This window comes from Brachyistius frenatus, unplaced genomic scaffold (genome assembly GCF_029030835.1).
Source record: "Brachyistius frenatus isolate BFR_SWC_R1_liver_20210118 unplaced genomic scaffold, ASM2903083v1 Contig_142, whole genome shotgun sequence".
NCBI lineage: Eukaryota > Metazoa > Chordata > Actinopteri > Embiotocidae > Brachyistius > Brachyistius frenatus.
In genome coordinates this window covers 614,975-642,415 of record NW_027210741.1, presented here as the reverse complement: position 1 = coordinate 642,415, position 27,441 = coordinate 614,975, and the positions used below count along the sequence as shown (strand labels likewise).

General features: G+C 39.2%; 1 protein-coding gene across 2 annotated transcripts in view; it reads left to right on the top strand.

Annotated features, from left to right (window-relative positions):
* The first annotated feature begins 11,027 nt into the window (after positions 1 to 11,027).
* The window catches only part of fbxo41 (F-box protein 41), a 52,803-nt gene continuing 36,389 nt past the window's right edge, over positions 11,028 to 27,441 (top strand). For both annotated transcript variants that reach the window (XM_069715388.1, XM_069715387.1), the window contains exons 1-3: positions 11,028 to 11,118; positions 24,919 to 25,715; positions 27,006 to 27,235. In XM_069715388.1, the coding sequence (XP_069571489.1) occupies positions 25,167 to 25,715; positions 27,006 to 27,235 (779 nt within the window). In that variant the 5' untranslated portion in view covers positions 11,028 to 11,118; positions 24,919 to 25,166. The remainder of the gene's footprint in view (positions 11,119 to 24,918; positions 25,716 to 27,005; positions 27,236 to 27,441) is intronic.

Here is a 27,441-nt window from a genome sequence, read left to right as displayed (position 1 = left end):
CCTCCAAACCACCAGAACAAAGAGTGAACCTCTGTAAGTGAAAATGGACTTTTAATCTAATTTGTCATTTCATTTGGTTATTACTTGGTTAACATTTCACGGTTGTGTTAAATATGTGACTCATGACTTTAGATCCCTATGTTTGCTACCTTTAAGAGGATGGAAATGCCCATTTACTGGGTGCATCAATGATGTAAGTCAAGCAATGTTACTTTATGTAATTTGCTTTACTCATTTAGTAATTTATTAGTGATGACATTTGATTTGATATTTCATGTATTTATGTGTCTTTTTGTTTTTGATACTTTCTTTCACGTACAGAAAAAAAAGCCTCCATTCATCAATCTGTTAATACTTAATTGCTACAAATAAGTTGTTGGAATTGCTTTGGATCCCGTGTTAAAATGTGCAAACCACATCCAATGTTCTGTGAACCAACAGCACTACCTTCACGATATATCTTTTTTACATATATTCTGTCATAAATGGGAATGTGCAATGTAACTATAGCTGTTAAATAAATGTTGTGGAGTAAAAATTCTGATATTTTGTCCTGAAAATGTATTAAAATGTCAAAGCACTTTACTCTTGCGTCTGCCCTGCGTGTACCGGCCACTGTACTGCCCTCTGGTTAGCCGCGTAGCAGAGCTGTAGAATCCCACAGTCCCCTCCCCTCCCTTATTCCGCCCTGCTTTCCCCCCCAGCAGTGCATAATAGCCAGCTCTGCCCACCCCCAGTGGCTTTTAGCAGGTGATTGACTGTCACTTTCACCAAGGGGGAGCGCACAGAGAGTGACGTCTCCCTCCCTGTCTGAGTGTATAGGAGCCATGCTGGGGTCACACAGGGGCGTATACGACGCAGTATGTTTCCCAAGCCTAAAAAGAGCTGGCTGTATATCAGACAGGAGCTGTCTCTGATCTTAATCCTGTAGGGTGTTGGGGACCTAAAGAGACATGTTTTTGTCCCTCTCCTGTGATTCTTGGTGCTTTAAATGGGGGCTTTTTATATGTATGAGTCAGATCAGCAGTACGCATTTGAAAATCAAAACACTTTTTCTCTCTGTAGGTCCCCAAATTCCCTGGTCTTGTGTTGTAAGCAATCACCATTTGAATTAACAATGTGATTTAGTAGTTTTTGTCGCAGCATTTTTTGAGAGTATATGGTGAGGTAAGACAGGAAATTGAGCTCTTTTGGGGGCACTTTGATTTTTAATTGACTCTGGAAAAAGCCACACATTTAGCTATTTTGGCTTCATTTTATTTTTTTGCCAATAAATAGTTTTCTTAAATCAGCTTTTCTCCAAAGAATTAATCAAGAGAATATTGCTAATTTATGCTTTGAAGAATTAACATCACTAATGCTTAGTTAGGAAACAGAGGAGGGGAAGAAGAGTGAGTGCTGTTGATGTTAGTCATCTGTGATCCTGTCACTCAATGCTGTTGCGGCATAGGGTCTGCTTCCTGTTAACAAGATATGTTTACAGCATCAGCATTAGGCTCCCACCGTCTGTGTATTTGTGCATTTACACTCCTTGTCACTCCTCAAGATTGATGCATCCACATGTCAGTTAACTATTAACTGACCAGGAACTGCCATCTTTGGGGAGACAGATAGTGACAGTGTCCCTGGCCCTCCAAAGTGCTCTGTGGCTGAGGCAGGTCATCCTTTGTTTGGGGGTGGCAGGATGCTGTGTCTAACCATTAACTATATCCCTGACACTGGGGCTCACTACTGAGGTGACAAATCCCACTGTCCCCCAGAACTTAGGCTGGGGAAATATTAACCCCATCTCAGCTGGGGCTCTTCCTCCTTCGTCGTGCACATAAATGAAGGGAGGCTGATCCTTCCATCGCCATCAGCTTCTCCTTCCTCCTACTCATCCACTCACTGTGTTTGTGTCTCTTCTGGCACTGACAGTGGTGTCTTGTAAAGGAGGAAGAGATTGATATGATGAGAGGTAGATGTGCTGCTTCCTGCCTCTGGACGTGAAAAAGATAATTTATGGACTCATCACTTAGCAGGTTGTGAAAACAGTATTTTTTTAAACAAAGAATAACCCTCAAAGAAATTATCATTACGTACAAATGCAGAAGTATGATTGAAGTTGAACAATCACTTAAACATTCGCAGAGCTGCTACAATCAAGGACTTTAATTTATGTAAGAGATTCTCTTCATTTGTGATCTCATACAGTAGCTTTGCTGCTCACAGTCGTTTTTAATGTGACCATGTCCCTGTTCATAGGGCCCATTCACTGTGCCCTTGCATGTTATAGGTCCCCCTGTGTTCAACATCTCCCAAGATATTTTCTCCCTCCTTCCATGAGATGTTAAAAGGGTGACAGATTTAGCTGTTGCCTCGATCATTAAATCCTGTACTCCTTCATGGAGTCAGCAGACCTCCACGGTGTCTCGGTCCCAGGCCATAATGGCCGCTCATGGTCCAAATGGACTGAAGAGCTTTCATGTGTCCTGAACAGTCTACTCCTCTCATTACGGTCTCACATCAAACAGCCTCATTATTTTCAACGAGGGAGGAAGCGCAAGTGTGACGAGTTTGGAGCTACAAAGTGACTTCGGAGTTCAAATAAAATCTGCACTTTGTGGTTACACTATTCAAGCAAAATATTGCAGAGATTAAAGTACTGTATGTCTCCATACTGGTGATGCCTTAAGTCACCAGTTTCAGTCTTATTTAAACAGAATTTGAAAAAAAAAAAAAAAAAGATGAAATCAGGACCTTTAAGGAACAAAACTGCAGAAATCTGCTTTGTGTATCCTGAGCCATCAAAGTATTACATCCAAAATATACTGTTATTATATTCAACAAGATTGACATTCACCCTCTGCACCTCTGAATAGCCTGTATCGTAAATGGCTTTTCACAGTCTGATTATTGAAGCGCAGCAAAAATGTTTTGATTTGTTTTGAGACCATCATATTAGCTCTCAGCAGAATTATGGCTATTTATAGTTTTAAAGCATTTTACATCATTTACATAAAAAGCCTCTATTACTTGTCTAATTTAATATTAGCTGACAACAATTTGACAAGGCAGGATCAAAGGTTAAGCTTACACACAATAGCTGTTACCTCTATTAACATGGAAATGAATGCAACAACTCAATAGCCTGTTGTCATACCTACAGTGAACAGCCTAAATAAGTTGCAGTGAAAAATCACAAGGGCTGTACTTGATAAGACATACTCGTGTTACTATGGCAACATCCATGGCTCAAGCTAAGAATGCAGAGATCTGGATAATCATTGTCATTGTGATACATGGGTTTTTTGCTATAAGACTCGTGTATTACTATATTGAGACATTGATGCATTTGCAGTGCACAAGACTGATTTCCATTCAGAAATCATTTTAACAGCTATACAAGTGTATATTATGCTGCCTGAAACACAAAAGCCCCTGCTTATCACTGTGTCCATTTTCACGAGTAATACACTTCTATAATGTTTGCTCTCCTTCCTGTACAGAAATGAGCTTGACATTGCCTTAATTAAAAAGATTATTGTGTCCATTTGCACAAATGAGGCATACAAAAGTATCCTGTTTTGCATTTTTTCTGACCTGATCTATACTCTGCAGAAACTATTTTAGAGCACTTAATGGCAAATGCATGGACCACAGTGTACACAATTCACAGAACTCCACCTTGTAAAATTGCTTTTCTGATTTGCACTTTTTTTTTGTATATTACATTTTAATTTGACAAATAAATTCAAGCACTGAGCCAAAATCACATCTCTTTCCACTCTTGTGTTTTTTGTGAAAATAAAAGATGGCACTGTGTTTAGCACTTAGAAATTGTTTAATGCACCTGGACGGAGCCACACCATTGAGAAAATTCAAAACATATATTAGTATAAGTGGAGAATTTACATTATAATTCCTAATTGCCCTGTAACATCTCAAATAAAATTGTTAAGAGCCAATCTAAGTAACAGCGACACTGTTTGCCAGAATTTCTTGAATAATTCTTTGTGACTGCCAAATGTTTTATGCTCCCTACCTGTTATTTGTCCTGTCGCTCCAAATTGTTCATTTTCATGGCTGGACTGCTTGATAATAAATTGCACACTTACAGTGGAGTTACATTGTTGTGTAGTGAATGTGATAATACATTTCAAGCTGTTAACCTGCAGTTTCATCACATTTTGTCCCTTTTAATGAGTATAATTGGCACTTGAGGTGATATATTGATATTGGCCGAACTCCCACAGGCTTATATGTTGTTCCTTTGTGTTACCCTGAGTGTTAAAAGACAGCAAAAGACCATTCGACTTGCTGATGGAGGAAACATTTCTCATGCTTTGAGGAAGCCAGATTAGCTGTCATTTTGCACAAATGTGTGATGTCTGATCAGTGAGGACACTGATTTGTAAAAAATGTCTCCTCAACATTTACAGAGGATTGATATTCAAGTCAAGTCATTTTACATATTCAAGTATCCTTCTATTTTCAATCGTCTAATATTTCTAAGCATTATGTTGCTTTGAATTTAGAAATTTAACGGGCTGGCATCAAGGGAATAATCACCATCAAGAAATAGTGTCTGCACACACAGTTCCAGACATTTTAAATATGATTTGATCTTGTTCTGATGACTAAAAAGTAATATTTCTCTCAGTAACTGTTCTTAATCAGTTAACCCCTGCATATTACTGGTGCCCCCTGCTGTGCAAAGCTTAAACTGCATGCTGTCTCTTTTTTGTTGAGATACTGTTGGCTTATTAATTTAAGTATGGCATATTTAGTCTCACACCTACAATAATTCAAAAGATTTTAAGGATTTTAAGGTTTGATAGTGGTTTTATTGTCTCATTTCTACTGATAATGGAATGATACCCGTCCCAAAAATACAATCTTTGGTCTTCCATAATGATAAATTAATCACCATTGCTGTTTGTAGATGTTGTTTCTCACACTGATTTCACATTTAATGTCGCCAATAGTTGAAAACAAGAATGTTAAATGACTTGTATAAAATATATAAAATACTTAATCATGAACACCCTACATAATAATGGTGATAATAATAAGAGACTTTGTCTAAGTTCTTTTAGTCTTCTTCTTCTTCATCACCTTTTTTTTTATTTTTTATTTTTTGTTATATGATCACACCCAAAATAAAATAAACTCCAGGCAAAACGTTTTCATTGTACAAAAATGTCAGACATGTGTTGTGGTTGCTAAGCAAACAGTGACTAATAATATCTACATGGAAGAGGTTTGCATTAGTGCTGCAAGCCAAAGCACAGCATGTCTCAGTCTCTACCAATCTAAAGACAATGAAGGTTCACCACACTGTAATTACCCAACAAAGAGTTTGTCAGTCACTTCTCATAAATATGAATAAGGAGGGATGGATAAAGGTGTTCGGTCTAAATTTGCCATGGTTTTTGACGTGAGAACGAGAAAACGGCCCAGCATCATATTCATCCTATCAAAATCTCCTGAGGGAGAGAGTTTTTAAGCTTTTGTGTGTCAGTCTTTCCCTGTCATGACTGGATGAGTGCAGCGTGTAGAGGGCGTAAAGGGGTAGAGATTGATGTAACAGGTTTGGATTTTACTTTTTTAATTTTTTAATTATGAAAAAGGTTAAATGGTTTAGAAGCAGCCTGAAAGTGTCAGCTGTTACTGTTAAAGGTAGGAAACCATGCAGCAGAGAGTACAGCCAAATAGAATAGAAGCATACATCTGTAACTTTTATAGGCAATTTAAATATTAATGGCCTAAATTGCCACTTACAATGCTGCATGTACTTAACTTAGCATCCATAAAGAGTCCTCGTTTAGTGTCATCAAAGTAGGCTTCATCATAACCAGCGTCAACTCATCAACATTATTGTTGGTTATTTTGGCATCAGACATCACTATAATCAATTAATCTGTATTTTAGCTACGGAAAATGTTTCTGCCTTATTAGACTGCCTGATCCTTGTTATTTAATGAAGCAAATCATTGTAACACAGTGATTATAGTGCTTCTTAGAGATAGTGTTATGCACACATTGGGCCAAGTGATGCCGTCCTGGCTGCTTAAAGCACTGCTGAAGGTAGTCTGGCTTTAATCTATCACCTTATCAATTTAAATCAACTTGCATTATGCCAACGCTTAAGGCACTACAAAAAAGGTTAGGTGGCTGTTTTTAGCCAGACCACAGTAGCAATAAAACAGCTACAGCAAATCCATATATCTCATATATATGTTTTTTTTGGTATATTCTGTGTTGTCATAAGCTGCACTGAGGATCAATTTTGAGTTCTTCAAAGTCAGTATACCTGGTTTGTTTGATACTTTGAATTGCCTTAATTTGATATGACAATCCGATCTAGCTAGATACAGTTATTTTACCTCGTCTGAACTTCAATAGCCAACTTAACAAATAAACGATATTTGTAAAGTTATACAGAACTATTGGGAAGGAAATTCCGCTGTATTCTGCGCACCCTGAATAGCAGGCACACAGAGAGGGCTGGTAAAGAGACAGATCTCAGTACCACCTAATTTTTTTTTTTGACTACCCACCAATTCTCCAATTATACACCTGTTTTAAACTTATACCTTTATGAGTTCTCGATACATAGTGACTGTTAGCATTGACAGCTTTTTACTCACCCGTCCAAAAGAAACTTAAGTTCAAACTTCATTCTTTTACTCACCAAGAGATGTCTCCATCTGTTGAAAGGAACACCAATGTTATCTCTTTGATTGCATCTATTTCTTTTCCGTCAGTATTGTTTACCGTTCAATTCATTCTAACAAGAAGTTACAGTGACTGACTTTTGCATGATGAGACGTGGAGTGTTATGACGAAACAAGGAAGGGCAAGCTGGTTAGCATGCTAACTTCAGCAGACATGTCGACAAAACAATGCATAGATGTGTTTGACATGGTATTAACACTACTATTTCTTCACATTCTGTGGAAATGTCTTAAGTATCAGTATTTGCACCCTCAAAACAGCATTGATTGTCGGAAGTGCACTTGCATGTAGCTACTTGGCAGGTAAGTTGAATGCAAACATCTTGAAGGACTTGCTGCACATCTTCTGTGGATTTAGGCCATCTCAGTGGTTTCTGTCTCTTCATGTAAACAAACATTGACTCCATCATGTCGAGATCTGGGCTCCGCTGGGGGTCATACCATCTGTTGCGGGACTCTTCGTTCTTTTTGTCACTCATGCTGGTGCTATATGACTGTGGCTCTATGTTTGGGGTCACTATCATGCTGCAGGATGAATTTAGGGCCAATCAGACAAGTGAAGGGGCCTGTGAGTTTTGTAAAAACTGAAAGAATAGTAACACATTTCACCATCATCGAATATAGTTTGTGCGACTGTTTGTGAGTGTTTTGGCATAATTGTGTTTAGCATTTACAAAGAATAAATTCAGAGCAAAATTGTCCCTTCCTGTAACATCAGCATGCTGCCACCAGTTTTACTTGGGAAATCAGTGAGGAAAATATTAACATTAGGCATGAATAATTTGAGAGTTGCAGAAGTGCGTTGAATTATAGCCCATTTGAAACATTGATGGCATGCGCTCTTGCTCAGTATATTCTAAAAGTTGAGAGGACTACACGTTTACATTAAAAACACCAGAAGACATATATATGCTATAATTTAATTGTCATTTTTAGTTCAGGGCTCATGCATTTTACACATCGATATTGTGGTTGTGGCACTTAATATTGAATAAGCAAACAACTATGTGTATAAAAGGCAGTATGTAAGCATAAATAGACCTTACTTTCAGTGGGAGACGAATGAATGTGTTGTACAGTAAAATAAATACCACTTCAATGGAGCATATTACTGTAGGGAGAGCTGACATTGAGGGTGTTACTGTTATTGGGTAAATTTGATCATGTGTGAAGTGTTAATTAACATACTTAAGTCATTAAATTGTGATATGTACACATGTACATGAAAAGTGCAAAAATATGTTGTACTTTATTTTTCATAGTGTTTTCAAATGGAAGCCTGTTCTTGGTGTACTTCTCATCTTTGACCAGGAAGTGGTGCTTAAGCTCCTAAATGGGAGTTGTGGGGATCATGCATCTCTCTCGCTCTCTCTCTCTCTCTCTCTCTCTCTCTCACACACACACACACACACACACACACACACACACACACACACACACACACACACACACACACACACACACACACACACACACACACACACACACACACACACACACACACTTTCCAGTTGTGGCTGTATTTATGTTAAAGGTAAAATAAAAAAATCAAACATGATGGAGTATATCAGAGGTCTATGCTTTATTTTAATTTATTAAAAGACACTGAGTATCTTCTACACCAAATTATTCATTCCGTTGATTCAACAGTTGAGGATTTCAGGATTTCTTTAATACAAATACACCATTTTAATAAGCTATTTTCAGAAAGTGAAAATGGATGTAAGTAAGAAATTAAGTGATAATTGTTGTAATGTGGATGACACAGACAAATACTAGTTGCCGTAAATATGCAGCTATTTTTAAATCCCTGCCAAAAACAGCCCCGAGCTGTGGCGCATGGGACCAAAACATCAGCTGGCGATTGAGGAACTGGGGATTTTTCTACTTTTCTTTCTTTTCTCTTCTCTTTTCTGCCACCACATAGCAACCTACTGTATCATTAGCAGCAAGAGTTATGACCCCCATTATAACACACATAACACTGTGTACAAACATCCAGTATTCTCTAGCTTCGTCTTATCAAAGGCACACAAACAGATAAACAATGTGCTGCTGTTGATGCCACATGACAAATATTCAGCAGCTGACTGCAAAAAAATCATCATAGTTGGAAAAATTACTTTGAAAGGGCGTAAAATCTATCATAAAATAGGTGAATTATCTTCAGAGTAAGTTAACACAATATAATATTTAATCGAATCCAGTGTAACAGCCAATCCTTTTCAACAGATTATTTTACAACACTGGGATGTTTTTTTTTTTTTTTACCCATTGTGATAACAGTTAATCCAGGACAACACCCCCGCTCACAACTGTAGCCAAGATTTAAGGAATACTAAAGTCCAAAATCCACCAGTCCATGAAGAGTGTTTATCCGAGCTGTACAAAATATTGTGTAAAATGTTCTTTTTTTTAATAACATTTTCAAAACTGTGTGTAAACATTCTTTTTAATTTTTTTTGATAACATTTCTACATTAATTTAATGGTCAAATTATTATTTTCCTTCTCTAAACCCTGTTCCTAAGCATTCAACACACTACTAGAGAAACATTTTGTTAATGTTGAGAAATATGTCAGCTCTTCATTTGGGCTCACAACAAAATGTAATCATTTGCTTGAACATCACAATGAGTCTGTAAAATCTATCATCTTGAAATTGTATATATTGTAATTTCCGCATGTAAACTCCTCCTCAAGTCAATAAACATCCCGTATTCCCTGAAACATGAAACACAATGCCAGTAAAATATCTCTCAGACAAACACGACAGCAGTGACTATTTTCATTTTTGATTACGGGCACAATTTTCTCTGTATTTATCAATCAATAGTTTGGTTGTGAAAATTGTCCACCACAGTTTTCCAGAGCCTACTATAATATCTTTAAACTTTTGTCTGAGCAACAGTCAAAAATCCAAAGATCTGCACTTTATATTGATACCTGCTTGGTAGCAGAGGGGCAAAAATTAACTGTAGGTCGCCTTTTACCTCCAAGTCCCCTCAAATAGAGACCACATGGCACACTAATAGATGACAGGTGTATTCTATTTTGCACTGACACCCACAAACCAACCAGAACTCCTGCTTGCTCCTGGTTTTGTACATTTGTGCAGTGAGTTTGTGTTAATTTCATGAGACACAACTTCATGTGAGTCAGAAGTATATTTTGCACTTCAAGCAGGACCACAAGGTAAATGTAAGACCCAGGTTGTACTTTTATCGGGCAAAGTCACTGACAAATTTGCAAGCAATGAAATTGCTAGCAGTGACCTGGGGGCCTTTTTGAGCCCCTGGAGGTCTGGAGCTTTGGGGCACTTGCCCACCATCTATTTTAGTAAAACAAACTTGTGTAAAACAGAGAAAAACAACAAATCTTTCACATTGGAGAAGCTGGAACCAGAGATTGTCTCACATTTCTGCTTGATTAACAACTTAATTGATTGTCAAAATAGTTGCTGATAATTTTTTCTGTCAACTGACTAATAATTAACTACTTCCGTCAGCTTTTTAAAGACAGATCTTTAAAAGCTTTATGGTGTGCAACAATTGTTTGGATTCCACTAGATATGGTACTATACTTAAACACAAGTATGCATATTTTAAAGAAACATAGCAAACAAATAACACTTTAGTTGTTGAATATATATATATAAACAAAACCTGTGCTTAAGTCAGTACCCTTATGTTTTGCTGTTACATTACTTGGTCTGGTCTGATTAGTGGTGACTAAACTTCAGGAATCTGATTTGAAGATGCTCCTTATGTTGTGCTCCTCTTACACTACTGTAATCTTTAAAATTATCACAAAATTGGACCTATGTGGCTAAATTTGCCACCTTCTTATAACTGAAGACACTTAAGATGGAGAAACATGGTGGTTGGATGATTGACAAGATGCTGAAACAATAAATCTGTGACAGAAAGTATGCTTCTCAAACCTCTTCAGTTAATGTTAATTGATCCACAAACCAAACACGTAGCTGCGAAACTCTAACTGCCTTAACAGCCTGAAACACTAAACTGGACGAATGAGATGTTCTGTCCGTCTTTTTTGTCCATTTGTGAGTCTGTCCCTCCTGTGTGCACCGGGCAGGGTTTTATCAGTCCATCTCCAAACCCACGGTCTAAGTAAGCACTGGTACAATCTAATTAGAATATAGAGGGGGTGTTTTTTTTGTGTGTTTTTTTTTTTACACGATTCATATTTTTGCATCTGCTCTCTCTATCCTCCTCTTTCTCATCTGCTTCTCTCCTCCCTCCTCTCCCTGTCTCTCCTTCCTGGCCGTCCTCTGCAGGCCTGCTGCTCTCTGCTGCAGAGAGGGGCTGCGTGACGTCACCGAAGGCTGGAGCGGTTCCTTGATTGGAGCGGAAAAAAAATGGGGAGAAGATTGCGAGGTGAGTGAGACGCACATTTCTTTCCTTTTTTAACCCGCTCTTCCGATCACATTTGTGTCGCTGCGTATGTGTGTGTGTGTGTGTGTGTGTGTGTGAGAGAGTTTGCTGTGCATGTGTTCAACTGTCGCTTTATTGACGCCGCTTGCTGCTCCTGTGTAACGTATTTTTATGCAACGTCGGGGAGTCCAGTGTAGCTGCGAGCCAGTGCTGCTGTGAAAACAGGAGAAAACCGGGTACATGTCAGGTTGTCGCCCCTTCCTCCGAGAGGGCATAGCTGCTGCCATTTGCATCGGTGTGAATTCACCATTGACTCCAGGCCTATTCGTGCATTTTAAGTCATTACGGTGGTGTTCATTGCTGTAAGATGACATGTAGTGGTGCCGTTGTCCACACCCACATGATCGGCTGCTTGCGATTGATCCATGTGCAGTGCAGATATGAGGATCAATGCTTTTTGGTGCTGAACGTGCCAGTGTTTATACTGTCCCGTCGTTAGCGGTGGTCAGTGGGCAGCTTTCGAGAGCCATAGGAGACTTTGGCCGACCTGTGTGCCTTCGATGTGTGGGAAATGGACCTGCTGCTGCTGTATTTAGAAATATTCAGATGCTGCGTATTGTGTGCAAGCTAAATCTGTTTATTGACTGTGCACATACAGCTTTTAACCGGGCTGTTTTAGGAAGTGCTGCATAATTTCATAAAGCCTGCATGCATTAATTTATCACCTTCTTGCAGTCGTGCTCTCTGACTGAAGTATCTACACAGAATCGATTTTTAATGTTTCCCTGAGCACACTTGGATTCAAGAGGGAAGAGTCAAAGGAAATCATGACTCTGTAATATTCACTCTCTGAAAATAATATTCCCACAGGACTCCTCAAACTCTCCCGGTGAGCCTGGGCTCTTGAGGCAGCAGCAGCACACTGCTGAAGTGACAAACAGCCAGGCTGCTGGAGTTTGGTAAACTGTCATATGACTATAGTGCAGAGAAATCTCAGAGTCAGTAGGCCTTAACCTCCACGCTGCTGTGTTTGTAAAAATCAGATGTGACAAAAGTTGGAGCAGTCATGCTGGAGAAAGGAAGATTGACTTCAAGATTAAAGCAGAAAACAAATATGTTTGATTTTCTTGCAGAAGGAAATCAGATTTCATTGTTATAAGATGAAGGAGATAGGAAGTCTATGCTCTTTTATCTAAGAGAGAGTTTCCTTCTTAATCTGCACTGCAGCAGTATAGAACAAACATATACAATATGTACCTGTTTACAGATCCCATGTCAGACCATTTCAGTCACTGGTCCAAGACATTACAGACAGCACAGCTGCAGTTTCCAGATGTCATGTAAATGCCACTGGAGACAGATGGTTTCCCAATGATCACACAGATATCTATCTATCTATCTATCTATCTATCTATCTATCTATCTATCTATCTATCTATCTATCTATCTATCTATCTATCTATCTATCTATCTATCTATCTATCTATCTATCTGACTGTAAACGAGATGCAGAGTACAATCTGCGGGAAGTCAGTTTATGCACACTAGCGATCATCACTCACACTGAGATATCCCACAGGTATTCACGCGGTCCTGATGTTTGCCACTTATTACACATTTAGAAGATGTTTCAGCCTCGTCTAAATGTTTATGAAGATGTGTCTTCAACAGAAGCGGATGGATTAATAAGGTTTTGAGCCACAGACAGGCTGGGGAAGTCCTAATGTGCCTTATGTGTATATTATTTCATCGTTGTCTACTGTAATTCCCTTTACCTAATATATGACTCACTTCAGTTATAACAGGATTGTGTTTGTGCACAGCTGGCTCAGGCATCTCCCGGCTGTTCTGTTATTGTTTCTGCTGACTGTAAAATGGTGTTCACCCAAACATCACTTGGAGATCAAGGATCAGGCTCATGATTCTGGCCTACGACATTTAAACTTTTCTGACAGTTTGTGACTGCCAAAGACTGAATGCAGATTATTGACACAAATGTACAAATTATTCTCATGCAATATTTACTTATGACTCTTTGGTGTTTTAAGGTTTTCAAACCATCACATAATGACAAGTTATCTTTTCTTTTTTTTCTTTTTTATTCATTCAATGCTTTTTCATACAGTCTGTCAGCCCTGCTGAAATAGGAAATATTTAATCTTCACAGATTTCCTCCATTCTCTCCAGGCAACTGGAATATCATGCCAACACAAGCTGTGGATTAATGAGTATAAAAGGACCTCAGACAGTGAAAATGCGGCCCCAAATCATAGAGGCCATTTTCTGCATCATTTCCCACTGACGTCCTCTATGGAAGCTTCGTCCCCAATCTTGTTTAGGCCCTTGTTTAGGACTCAATGTACAAAAATACAGGACGCTTGCTTGTTTTCCTTTAAGAAGATTCAAGATACTGAGAAAGTACAGTGTCTTATCCAGCTCTGGTTGGATATCTAACACTCCTAAGTAGACGTGACAGATGTGTAAGCAGAGCTATCTGCATAGGCAGCAGTTGCTTAAATTAATGCAAGGTAAACACTCTGTATGGCATATTAATAGATTGTATTACCTTCTGAGGAATCTGAAAGATCAGTTCAATTTGTTTATATTCCCTCATTAACCCTCCATTTCCTGAGGAAATAAACAGATCTCCAGCTCTCATAATGTACAGTCTCAGCATGACTGCGTACAGTAAGCGTATAGGATTCCCAATTCACATGGACAGTGTGTTTCTCAACATTCTCCCTGGCATGATCGATGTGTACTTGAACATAATTGTATCAGTGAAAAGCCGTCTGGATCAATAGCAGACAGTGATGAGCTGGAGAATAATACTGTCCTTCAGCTCACGTTTGTTAAAGTCTTTCCGTCTCATTCACCATGCCAGCCGTGTCCTGTCCTGAGCTCAACTGCAACTGCCCAAAACCCCGGGAACCTAAAGTTTGGATTAATCAAGGCTCCAGTCTTTAAGAGGGACCTAATCTCAAAACCTAATATAAAACCTTGATTATTTTTACTTTATACAAGGCTTATTTGTAGTAAAATTGGGTTTGTCAAATTTCTTATTATTATTGTTTTCTAAGTGTCAAATAATTAACAAACAGAAACATCAGGCTTGGCAGTATTATTCCAAAGCTGGACTACTGTGATGCTGCAATCAATTGTTATTTCAATTATCAATACATTTGACATTATTTTCTTTAATAATAAATCAATTGATTACCGTATTAAGTGTCCCAAAATATTTCTTCCCTCAGGCCAAACTTTACATGTTCCAATTGTTTAGTTTTGTGAGAGCAGCAGTCCTCCAAACATTTTAGTTAATGATCATAGAAAACCCAGACACATGCAAATACATTGCAGAAGATCGTATCAAAGATTTTGGGGCAGTTTCGCTTAAAAAAAAAAACCTCACTATTAATTGATCAGTTTGCTCAGTGTGGTTAGATCTGAAGTACTGGTTGGTTTCTGGGTGACTGAGGAAAGAATTAAACTGTCATGTTTAATCAAGGTTAATGGGGGCCCAACAACAAATTATTATTATGACACTCATTCGGTCTCCAAGTGGTCATTGAGTGTTAATGCTACCTCACTGGGTACCTCGACAGCTCTGTGATAGAATATGAAGAAGCATTGACTTAGTGCTTTCTCCTGTCCTTGTAAGTAATGGCTAAATGACACCTTGCAGTAGGCTCGTTATTGATAACTGTTGTGAGTGAAGGGTGTATTATAATGTAGAGTTAGTCAATTATAAAATCACAAGATCAATTTTAGCCTTTGAATGGAGAGTGTAATGACAATGTTTTACAGACTGTGGCGGTTTATTAATGCGGGATAATGGGGCACGGTTACCTTCCAATTATCCAGGGACGAAAGGCTACTTTTACATGTCACCCCCAACATTAATTAATTATATACAGCAAAATAACAACAACAACAAGCACGGTGGTGCAGTGGTTAGCACTGTTTGTTATCAGTTCAAGCCTGCTGTTGGGCAAGGGCCTTTTTGTGTGGAATTTCCATCTCCTTGTTCCTATGTGGGTTTTCTCCAGATGCCTCCACCCAAAGTCTAAAGACGTGTGTTAAGTTAATTGGTGACTCTAATTTGGCCCTGGCCGTTCACTGGGAATGTAAGAATTATTAATAACTATATAATTATTATTTTTTTTTAAATAGAACAATTTCTAAACTACTCCAAGCATATTTTTTTTCTGCATTATGGCCTATAAAAAAGGTTTTCAAATCAACATCAACATATACACTGATGCCAATATATCTGTGACAGGCCACCTGATATATCAGGGCTCTAGTTTCTGATCTCTACCCATTCCTGAATTAAACATCTGTCTCTTTATATGCTGAATGCTCCTTATGCTGTTCTGCTAGTTGCAACTGTGTCTGTGTTTGGTGCTGAGCAGGTTATGTGCAGTGATTCTTATAGAGTCTGGTGCGGCTGAAAACAACACTGTGAGACTGATGTGACTTAACCAGAGCAGTAAAGTTGCAGGCCAGAAAGCAAACAATAAGCAAAAAAATACTATAAAGCTGAGGAGAGCTGGGGAGTCAGGTGATAATACTCTGTTCAATTCAAGCATGAGGGTGAACTGATAAGGCAAGGAATTACATCACAATAAATGTCCTCAACTTCAACAAAGAGCAGGAACGGCTACTGTAAACGCTGCTATAAAGCAGCTTGTCAGTCTTAAACCAGGCTGGACTCTTATCAGAACTGCAACCCCTACATTCCACTGAACACGGGTCCGTCCCGTCGTTTATGCTCCCAGATTTTGTTCCGCCTTCTGCGCGACTTCAAATTCAACTGGCAGCGTGTCTGACTCAGAGCATTTTGTGCCCGTTTTATCTTACTTCTTCATTTGGTCATGTTTCCTTGATTTTTATGCTTCTATCGTGGGTAAACATTGTTAAAAGGCTTCTTTTTTTTGTGTGTCCGTTTTGTGGTTATTGTTGTCATTTCCTACTTTTTTCTGCAGCCTACAGACAAAGTTAATGCAGCTAGCTGTGTTTTGGTCATTAAAAACATGAATTGTCCTATTTATTGTGTAACTCTTGTACATACCGTGTCTGTAGCAGGAGGAGAACGCATTTCTTGTCCAAATTTAGACTGCAGGGGTAGACGGCGATGTAGTGACGTTTTTTACGACATGGAACATTTTTCCCAGAATTTGATTTTGTTTTCTCAATAAACTTCCTGTCCTGCCGATCTGGTCTGTTGAGATTGCCGTGGCCTCTGAGCGGCTATCCACAAAAAGAAACTCGCTACCTATCTTGAGTGGCGCGGCGAGCCGCTTCTGGGACACTGGTGAGACGGACTGCGGTGCAGCCGGTGGGATATGTAGTATTGACTTTAATGACGGCGATTCACTCTGGCAGCCGTGTCGGAGACGGAACGCGTTGCAGATGGAACCGGTGGAAAATAGCCTTAAGTCAGTTTAATGTCTCGCAAATGACCTGAATCCCCCTAGTTACTGCTTCTCAGGTGGTAAAATAATAAATGTAAAGTAATTTTTGTTGCCTATTTAGTTTGAATTGATTTTGATTCTACATAGATGTTCAATACATTGCATCCCCTCATTTTCTTCAAATATCCAAATGCAAACGTTGACAGGAATGGCTTTCTGCGCAATGCTGTCACATGAGATGACATGTTTTGGCCTGACTCTCTGTATAATATCCAAAGTGTGCTGAATCTTTTTCAACACGAGTGGTTCTGTTTGCCCTTTGCTGTCAGGTGAGGGGCCCAAAGCTGTGAGATTGTCCTGTCATGGGAGTCCCATGGCTTACTCCGGGCTAACACACTTTGACATGGTCATGTAACCGAGAAGACATTGGGAGCTTTCACTAAGGCTCTTGCTTAGTTTCTAAGAGTCCATATACTTTAAGGTGGCATGCCAAAGCTCTGAAGGCTTCTCATGCATGTCAGCTGGTATCTGAATGTGAGCAGTCTTTAATATTCACTCAGCATTGATACTATTGCATGCCATGTAGAGCAAAGTAGGATTGGGCAATGTGAAGTCTTTCGTCACACTGTTATGTTTTTGGTTCGGTCATGGAATTTCTGCAATATCATGGAATTTCAAAAAGTCTAATCCACACATGGGAAGTCACGAGATTTAATCCAATATCAGGGAAATTTGTTTGTTGTGTTTAAATTTTAGCTGCCAGTAGTGTTTTTTTTTCACATTATTTCACATTTCCTGCATTACATGGGTGGTTTGTTTACATTAATCGACTGGGAATCACTTCAGTAAAGATGCTTTTACTTGCTCCTGTAACAAAGGTCAAGATTTCAGGAAAATTTTAATTTTGAGTGCTTTGGCTACAAAATGATGGCTTTAAAGACTGGGTGTTAAGAGTATAACAAAACAGCTAACAAGTTTGATGTGTTTTTCCGTTGATTAAAGTTCATAGAAATTCAGCTTTTTAGTCAGGAAAATTTTACATTTTACATTGAGTAGAAACCTTGTTGGATACTCTGTTATCTGGGTGTTGACTGTGAAAAGGATAATGTGGGAGTGGGAGAGGCATATTTTCCACAGGAGAAATACCAGCAGGGATAACAGCTCCATTGTTGAAGTGTGGGATGATGCTCGTGTCACACCTCTCATCAAGGCTCGGCACCTCCACTATTATGTACTGTAGCGTACTGCTATCTGCCAATTTCACTTCAGTGCCACAGCATCTCGAGGTGAGGCTTTGCAGAGGACTGGCATGGTGGCTGTGATACACCTTGAGTCACTCTTCTCCTCACACCTCCAAGCAAAACAAATCTTAATCGGAGAGCACAGGCACAGAGAAATATATCTCACCTGACTGTGATAGAGCTGCAGAGACTGTCTGCTGAACAAAGATAACCAGCGACTTTTATTATATATCAATTAATTCAGGCTAATTTGATAGTTTGGTGTTCATTCTTTAGAGTTGAACCTTTAACAGTCACATTATTAAAGTAGCCTGAGGGCCAGATGATGTTTTATGCATACGGTGCAGAGTTTAAAAAATATTTTGCAGTGGCTGCAGTATAGGCCGCAGTATCTTCACACAGATAATGCAAGGAGTTTGAAATAAATAGTTTAATATTTGAACTCCAGTTTTTTAAAGCACAGATCAGACACAGACACTAACAACCACTTAAAGGGACCATAATGATCATTTATATAAAATGGTCATACACTTACAGCTATGCCAGCTGTAATAAACACGTAAATAGGCAATAGATCTGAGTTTAATCAACCATACAAAAACTCAAGCACATTCAGAGTACAGATGGGCAGTTGAAGCTAAAATACTATTTGATAATCACAATTATTTGACTTTTTGGAAAAAGTGACAGCCCTAGTGGAAACCTGATTGTGTCAATCAAACAGACACGCCCCCAAATATACTTCTTTTTGAGGCCTAATTTCTAATTAATGACGGTATTATTTTCATATGGACCTCCAAAAAAACAAATATAAAGGAGGGAATTTAGCGAATGACAACTTAATGACTTGTGAATTTTTTTTTAGTGTATTTGTATTTAATGAGACAAGTTGAATTAGAGTCTGTGGACCCAGAGCCTTTTTGGGGCCAACCCCTAGTGGCACCAGGTGGTATTGCAGTTTAGAGCACTTCGGCATTGGCATGATTTTTCAGACCCAAAAGCTACGTCCAATTTTTTATGCGGGCGTTGAGTGAAACATAGTGAGGGGTTAAATTCCGTACGCACACGACCTGTGGTGACATTATTGTGAAAGGTGTTTCCAGCTCTGTCACAATACTTAAGACTCTAAAACCTAAACTCCAGAAGTACATGAGTAACACTATTGAGTGTATGGAAGCCAGATATCAAATGTCCCAAATTCATTATTTAGTCCTTATTCATTCTTGATTAAGGCTGGGCGATGGATGTAATCAATGGTAAATGGACTGCATTTATTTTGTACTTTTTGGATGCCTCTCATTCACCCACACACACACACATTGAAACTTTCAATCAAGGTGCTGCCTTTGTTGATTCATTGCGACACTTCTTGGGTTTAACCGTATGCGTTTTCTTCCCAAACACAACATTTGTTTTGTAATGAGACTTTACTGGTTCAGTACATCTCCTGTCTTTTTATGTCTGCATACTTGAAATCCCAGAACAAAAAGTAGAGCATTATGACTGTTCATTTTATACTATCTTATTGGCTATATGGGCCTAACTCAATGAAACTCTGGTGATAACCCCAGTAAGATACACCCTCACTTGATTGCCAAGGCGTTGTGCTAGCTAGTGTCTTGCTTTGGTGTATGAGCATAGCATGCATGGTATTTGTAGGGTTGTAGGCATTTTGTAGGGTAAGACAGGGAGTAATAGTGAGTCAGTTGACCGTTGTGGTGTTATGCTGCAATTTGCACTTTGTGTGTACTTTAGAAAATTAATTTTGGCTACCGTGACACAATTATTGAAGACGCACATCATCAAAACATTGCCCCTCACTACGTGGTCAGAAACTCCACAGGGAGTCTTCAACAAATAAATTGATTTTTTTTTTCTTGCTTTTACTGTGGGTATACTCTTTGGCCACAGGCTACTTCCTTACAAAACCTGAAAACCTCTTGTGTTATATTATACACCTCTCCATACTCTAACTGTATGTAACAGTCCTATTCAGGCAGCCTCCTCACCCTGTCACCTTTTCTTCTCTTGACCGTCTTTTCCTTCTTATCATCATCTTTATATGTCTAAACCATCTCTTCCTCTTCGAGATTATTCACCCGTGACTCCTGTCTTAGTGTTCAGAAACCTTTTTTTGGTGATAAAAATGGATTATGTGCAAGTGTAGACCAGAATCCACTTTTAAACACCTACTGATTTGCGGTTATTGCCCTGATGTAAACAAAAAAGATAAAGACCCTTTAACCCAATAACCCTGATACCATCATTTTTATTCATGACCTTGTTGTAGGGAACCACTGTGAATTTGAAGCCCTCGCTCTATTTCCTATAGGTCTTTATTTGCCTTGACTTGTCTGATTTTAATGCCTTGTTTTACGGTCTGGAAGCTTGCATGGGTCTGACAGACAATGACAATAAGATTGTTGCTCTTTCCCAGCAAAGAGCTTAGCTTCCCATCAAAGTCCACAAGATTACTCAAGAAAACAATAACTCAAACAGTTAGGGTGACATTTCTGAGAGCAAAAGTATTTTGATCTTTATTATAACTGTGTGCTCCCATTAGCCCCGGACAAACATCATTCAATGACAACTAAATATGTTAGATATACTCTGCTCTTTAATATTAAATACTGTGCCAATCAGTGTGATATCTTGCCACATCGGATCATTATTTGGAAGCCATTCTGTGAATGTTTACATCCCCATATAGTGCAGTTACAAATGTGGCTTTGAGATTGTTGCAGATGTGCATCTGATCAGTGCAGGAATGAAAAATAATCACTAAGCATTTTCAATACAGCTCCACTGCTTCTACTTAATTTTAAAGCACCGCGTGTATATCAGATCAGTAAGGTCACACAGTCTGAAAGCTGACAGGTAAAGATAGAGCTCTGAATTATTGGGACAGATGGGCTAGCTTATCTGGGAAGACTGATGGCTTTTGGTTGTTACTGATTGTCACAGAAATGCATTAGTTAAAAATTAATGTCAGAGTTTTTGCTCTATAGGCTATACCAAGCTTAGCCTGATGTTGTATAAGAGAGGCCTGTGTTCCAAATGACCTACTTCTCTTTGTACACTCACATATAGTACACTTTCTTTTTAGTACTCTTGTGTAGTACTTGAATGTTAACAAGGTAGTATTTTTTTATTATCTGGAAATAACCATAGAATTTGAATGCATCACCTGCCAACATATCTGCCAGATTTAATCATTTTACCCCAAAATAACAGTGTTTTGTACCCTCTTTTTCAAACACACAATAAATATATGGCTTCCACCTAACAGCAGTATGTTGGTACTTAATGAAAAATATAACCTTTTGGTTAATGCTTCGCAACAGTTGCAGCTTCCTTAGACGCCAGAGTTTGAAAATACTTAAGGTCGGTGGTCCCTCTCTTTTTGCTATGTAGCCATAACAGCGACTTCTGAAAGTAAAAGGTTTCCTGCGTTTCATGCTCAATTTGTGGACTGTTTTGAGTGCACAACCCGAATACTTATTGTGCGCTACATTTTTCCATACTTGTCAGTGAACCCACATATACACTCAAAACAGTAAGTGTTAGTGCGTAATTACACCATTTGGAACACAATGTTGGATTAGTTATTGTATGAACTGCCCTCTCCTATTCCATATTCAAACTACTCTTTTGAGAAAAATCAGCTCATTTGGGTAATATCCAGACTGTTACTAGATTTTTGGGGCTGATGGCAAAACCGGTATAAAGAGGTAAAAAAAAAAAGGTCAGATATCAATATACAGTACCAACTAAAATGTGGTTATTAAACACTTGTGAAAAAGAAAAACTTGAGAATGCGTAGACCAAACTGACATCTGTGCACTTAAACATTAAACTTCACTGGGAATGTCACATTATAAATAACATAAAAAAATATGTTTTTTCTGTGAGCGAGAAAGTACTGAATAATTGGGAGAAAACTTGAAAGAACCACTGCTGTGCAATTTGACATAAAAATTACAGAGGAAAGAAAGAACAAAATATAATAAACAGCAAAACTTTGAAATTGTTGCAATCCAAATGTTTTCTTAGTCATACATTTTTTTTTCTTTTCTTTGGTTAAACCTAAAACATGGCTGAGGGGCTAAGTTTTTTTTTTTTTTTTCATATATCCCACTATCCACTAGTCCACGATAGTCCTGTGGAATGTTTCAGCTGAGCTCCACTGGCAGTATGTGACATGTGGCTACCAAGCAGCCTCACTTTGTTCCATATCCTGCCTGTTTAAATACCTCACTGAATAATTTTAAGCAGATGGGAAATGCCTGCTGTCTGCAGTGTAGTGACTCCGTCTGTGAAATCCTCCTCCTTTAATAAGTGGGCACGACTTGCCAGTACACTCCCTGATCCAGCCTCACCAGACGTCTAATAACAGTCTGTGTGACTTCTGGGGATTTCTAGTACACGAGCCCACTGTGAAGAACAATCTGCATCTGTGATTTGTGATTATACCCCCAATGCCTACTGCTTCGCTCATTAATTGCTGCTGCAGAAAGATTTGAGAGAGAGGAACTCGAACAGTATGTTCTGGTTGAAGCTCCAGTTTTGGATTGCGGTGCAACATCATCTCTACCCAGCTGTCGGAGTCCAAATGGCTCATGTTGAAATACAGACTGTGCACACTCTACTGCATGGGCTGCAGTTGAGATGGAGACCATGTGGACTCCTTGTTTGGCAGAAACAGCCTGTTAGAGCAGTCCAACTTCTGGGCTTTGGCATTCTTTGTCTTTGAATTGGTATCCAATGGTTTGATGAGAGTTTTTTTTTTATCGAAGGCAACCTGCAGTAATCGTGTCTTTGTTGACTAAATATATGGTCATTTTATAAAAATACTTGACAGTCAAGATCTTCTTTTTGTTGGCTGAGCAACACTAAACATGATCTAGGATGAGTTCAGCAGAGCCTAAGGAATTTATGAACAAACTTGGAATAGTAGAAATGTACATCTAACTTGATATTTTGTGTACTCTACGTCTCTTTGTATTTGTTGTTGTAACAATGGTTTTACATTGCCCCTTGACCAATTCTATCTTGAATCTCCGCCTCAGCAGCAAAATGGCTCATACCTAAATAATATGATGTAGATAATGTTGTGTAGTCACTGAAGATGGCAGACTGGTCATATTTAACAAATATTTAAAACTTTTATTGGAACTCCGTGAGGCCAGTTTGGTTTTCCTACCGATAGGGAGGCTCTACCTCAAAAACAGCACTGGTGATTTCATATCCTGTTACACGTATTTTCTGTGTTCCAAATGACATATTTTCCTTAGTACACACACAAATAGTGTTCTTCCATGTTAGGACTCTTCCTTGTGCACGCTGCAGTTCTGCACTGACCGGAAACAACCTCAGCATGTAAACACATCACCCGCCAAAACCTCTGCAGCTTTAACTGTTTTACCCAGAAATCAACATGTTTTTGTGCCCTCTCTTTCACATACTCAATAAGCACACTGATTCTTCTGTCCAGCAGCAGTAGTGAAAAAGAAACACTTTTGTGCAGTGTTCAAGAACAGCTGCAGCTTCCTCAGATGTTTTTAATTTTTGAAAATTCTTTATGCCGGTTGTCCTGCCCCTTCCTCTATGGAGCCAAGATGGCGACCTTTTAAGGTGAAAAGTGTCCAGAGCTTCACACTCATTTTCTGAGTGCATCATCTGGATACATGTAGTGCAGTGCATGTTTCTGTACTTGACAGTGTGAACGCACTTATGCACTCGAAATAGTGAGTGTTAGTACACAAGTACGCCATTTGGAACACAGCAGTTGTTTGGGAGCTATAAGCGCAAAGACCTTGACTCGATGAGAGAACTTAATTAGATAAGCTGATGTAGGGAAACCAATGGAGGCTGGCCTACTGAATCTTTAGTTCACAAGGGGTTTCAAGTGCTGGCTAATTGTATAAAAAAAAAATACTGCAGTGTTCTTGCATTGTCTTACACTGCTGGAGCAGATTAAAATGATATTTATCAAAAATACTTTTAAAATATTTTTTGGGACTTTTTTGGAATTCTTCAATGCAAAGATTTGTTTTTATTCAGTAAGGAAAGTAGATGATTTGCAGGCTTTATTAGTCTTTGTTTAAGTTTTGCAATGCATTTCTTTAACTCATCTTTTCCTCATCTTCTATTGGGGATTTGTTGAAAACATAAGGCAGCATTTAAGACTGGACATACAGAAGGAAAAGCTGCATGAGGAGGATATAACTCAAGATAACAGATAACTGTCTTGTGGGTTACCAGATCCCTTTGTAAAGGATTTAGCATTAGTCTGACCTCTTAGACTTAAGACTGGGAAAGGACGTTGGCACTAACAAGCACTCTCACTAATGGATCCATTTCCCCACTCTTCCCTGAGTCTCCCTCTGAGTATTCCAGTGTACAAGTGCAGGAGTTTGCTTTTTAACCCTTAGTGAAGTAAAGGTTTCATGTTTCCTGACCACTAAACTTGAAGATCATTATTCCTACTGAAAGGAGAGGCTGTGGTCTCTGCTGTGTCCAGACAGCTAGAGTAGTAAATATTCAGACTCCCACAGTGATGATATGAGGAAACCTAGGCTTTATGATTGTAATCTGTATAATTAGTGTAGGGCATTATTTTCAGACTGACTGCTTAAATGACCTCTTGACCATAGTTAAGTTTTTTTCAGATGCATTTTTTGTATCTATTTATTTTAAATGCAACAGCTTTTACATGCATATTTTTAATCATTGTTTTTGTTCGGTGTTGTAATTGGCACAGTAAACAGCAGAAAATCAAATTTGTCAGTGGTTGTCGCCAGTAATCACTTTTCAAACGATACATAAAAATGCTAATATAAGGCTATTCACCTTTCTGTTCACTGTTGGATGATGATGATTGCTGCATATAAATGTGTATCTGTCTGGTTTAGTTTTGACTTTGTTGTGATAACTTTTTGAAAGCCCATTTTAAATTTTATATTACTTAACCCCAGTGTGTTGCTTTACAGGTGCATCAGGCTTTGCTTTTGTACTCCATAGCCAGCAAGTTAATTTTTTTGATAATGTTGCCTTTGTGAATTCTCATTCTCATCATGGTTTAAACGAAATGACACGAGTAGGAAACCCTTCAACTCTAACTTGTATTTTCTCCTTTTGTTTAGGACCTCAGGCAGGGAAACCATGGCAGATGAAGTAAAAACACCAGTTGAATGTTGCCACTCTGTGCGGTCATGTGACTGACCTGCCTTTTCCATTGCACATGGGATATCCCTTCCTCCTGCTGACCTCCCGTAGTTGCCCTGTTCTCAACATGAGAGGATCTGTCGGGCGCTTGACCTCTGTGCCCTCATACTGGCGCTGCCGTTGTGCTGCATGAGCGCCCTCTCTCCTCCGGCAGTTACTGCACGGAATGGCCTCTCTGGACCTGCCCTACCGCTGTCCTCGCTGCGGGGAGCACAAGCGCTTCCGAAGCCTGTCGTCCTTACGCGCACACCTGGAGTACAACCACACGTACGAAACCCTCTACGTCCTCTCCAAATCCAACAGTGTATGCGACGCCGCTGCTCTGCTGCCCCTAGTGGCCGAGGGAGCTCTCCTCACACCTGCCAACAACAACGACCCTTTTGAGCCACTTCGGCCTTCAGCTTTAAAGGAGCGGCGCTTCCCATGCCGTGAGCTTCCTTGTGCGGACGACCTGAGTTTGACCCCAGCTAACTCCACCACTGCAGCCCGGTATATTCCTAATGTAGAGTTTCCCCTGGGGGAGATTTTTATGAAGAAAGCCATGACATCCACAGATCCAGGTCCCCATGGAAACCCCAGCACAGCTGTAGCAGTGGCAGCTAATGTAGCGGCCAGTGCAGTGGAAGCAGCCTATGAAGAAGGCTTGGCCAGGTTGAAGGCGCGGGCGTTTGAACGACTGGAGCTGGACGAAAGGCTGGAGAAGCTCTCTGAAGAGGTAAATCGCTATGGTTACTGGAATGGGAATCAGCTGTATTTAACACTTGTGAAGAGTGTCACTCTAGTTGTCAGTATCTGTCAGTGTAGTTGCACACAATACAAGCTTGATTTCTGCACGTAGGTTATTTCACAGTTTAGAGGCAATCAAGTAAAATATTTGTTTTTTTGCTTAGTAGAACGAGTATGCTTATACTGTAGTACCTAACAATAAATAAAGAATGAAAACTTCAATTAAGGCTTAAATGACCCCGTCTATGTTTTTAGATAACAGAAAATATAGATAGATAGATAGATAGATAGTTAGTTAGTTAGTTAGTTAGTTAGTTACTTCATTAATCCCCAAGGGGAAATGTTTTCGCTACAGCAGCATTTATAGATACAGGAAAGCAATAAAATAACAGTAAAAAATATTAAATATAAAAATGCACAATATATACAATAAATAGAATAAAATAAAATAGAATAATTAAATTGAAACTAACTAAACAATAGTGCAATTTTTAAAAAAAAGAAGTTTTTATTTAAACAAACAAGAAAAACAGACAATGGTGTTATTGTTGTGTGATGGATTTTGCCAGAGGTGAGTTATTGTACAGTCTTATTGCAGTGGGCAGGAATGAACTCCTGTATCTGTATCTGCCACACTGGAGACAACATGTCTGACTCTCCATCTGACAGTACTCAGCCAAGGACACATTTGTATCCTTATCGGAACCAATGTGTTCCTTTATAGTTGAGCCCTTGTGAGAGTACAGGAGAGAGGTTCAGCAATCGGGCACGGCCACACATTGTGGCCTCTCTCCTCGATCGAGCTGCTGCCAATAAATATCACTGCGTTGACACCCAAAACGGTCCCCTCTGCCTTCTTCACCTCATCTGTACAATTTCCATCACGAAGGTATTGGCGTATTGTCAAGGCCGGGATAAGAAACTGATGTGACTGATTTGACTTTTTTCACTCAGTATGTTGTCATAATGATGTCTGTCGTCCTGCAGCTGTCTGTTTGTACACAACTGAGCTCAAACGCTTCCCTCACGTTTCATACTGATAATTTCATTAGGGGTTTGCGCAACATATTCTGGAAAAACTTATTTTCTTCAAAGTAATGATGCTGTAAGATGCAAAACATGGATATTTAAAGATGTTTGCTGACAGAACATTTTTCCAATTGTTTTGTTGATGACTGTGTCTTACCAAAACACCTCATTTACATATTTTGTTATGTTTCATACAGTGTTTTGATTATGGTGGGAACATTAGGCATCTAATGTTCTTGCCTTCTTGTAGGTGGAGCAGAAAATAGCTGCCCGTGTAGGCCGTCTTCAGGCAGAGCTGGAGAGGAAGAGCTCTGAGCTGGAGCGGGCCAAGCAGGAGAGCGAGCAGCTGAGCCAGGAGAAACAAGACCTGGAGGATAAGGCCTCTGAGCTTTCTCGGCAGGTGGACGTCTCCGTGGAAATGCTCGCTAACCTCAAACAGGACCTCGTAAACAAGGAAGCGGAGCTGAACCACAAGCAGCAGTAAGTGAAATGCATTTGTTCTGCAGACTCTAAGGTACCTAAAATTTCCATGCCATGTGATAAATCTGAGCATAATTTGGTATAATATGTTAACGGTGTAGAACTGAATAGATTAAGTACGTTCAAAAACATCAGTGTCCATACTAAAAAAATGTTTCCATGAGCCAATATTTGAGTGTGCTGATCTATACTAATAGTACTGCAGA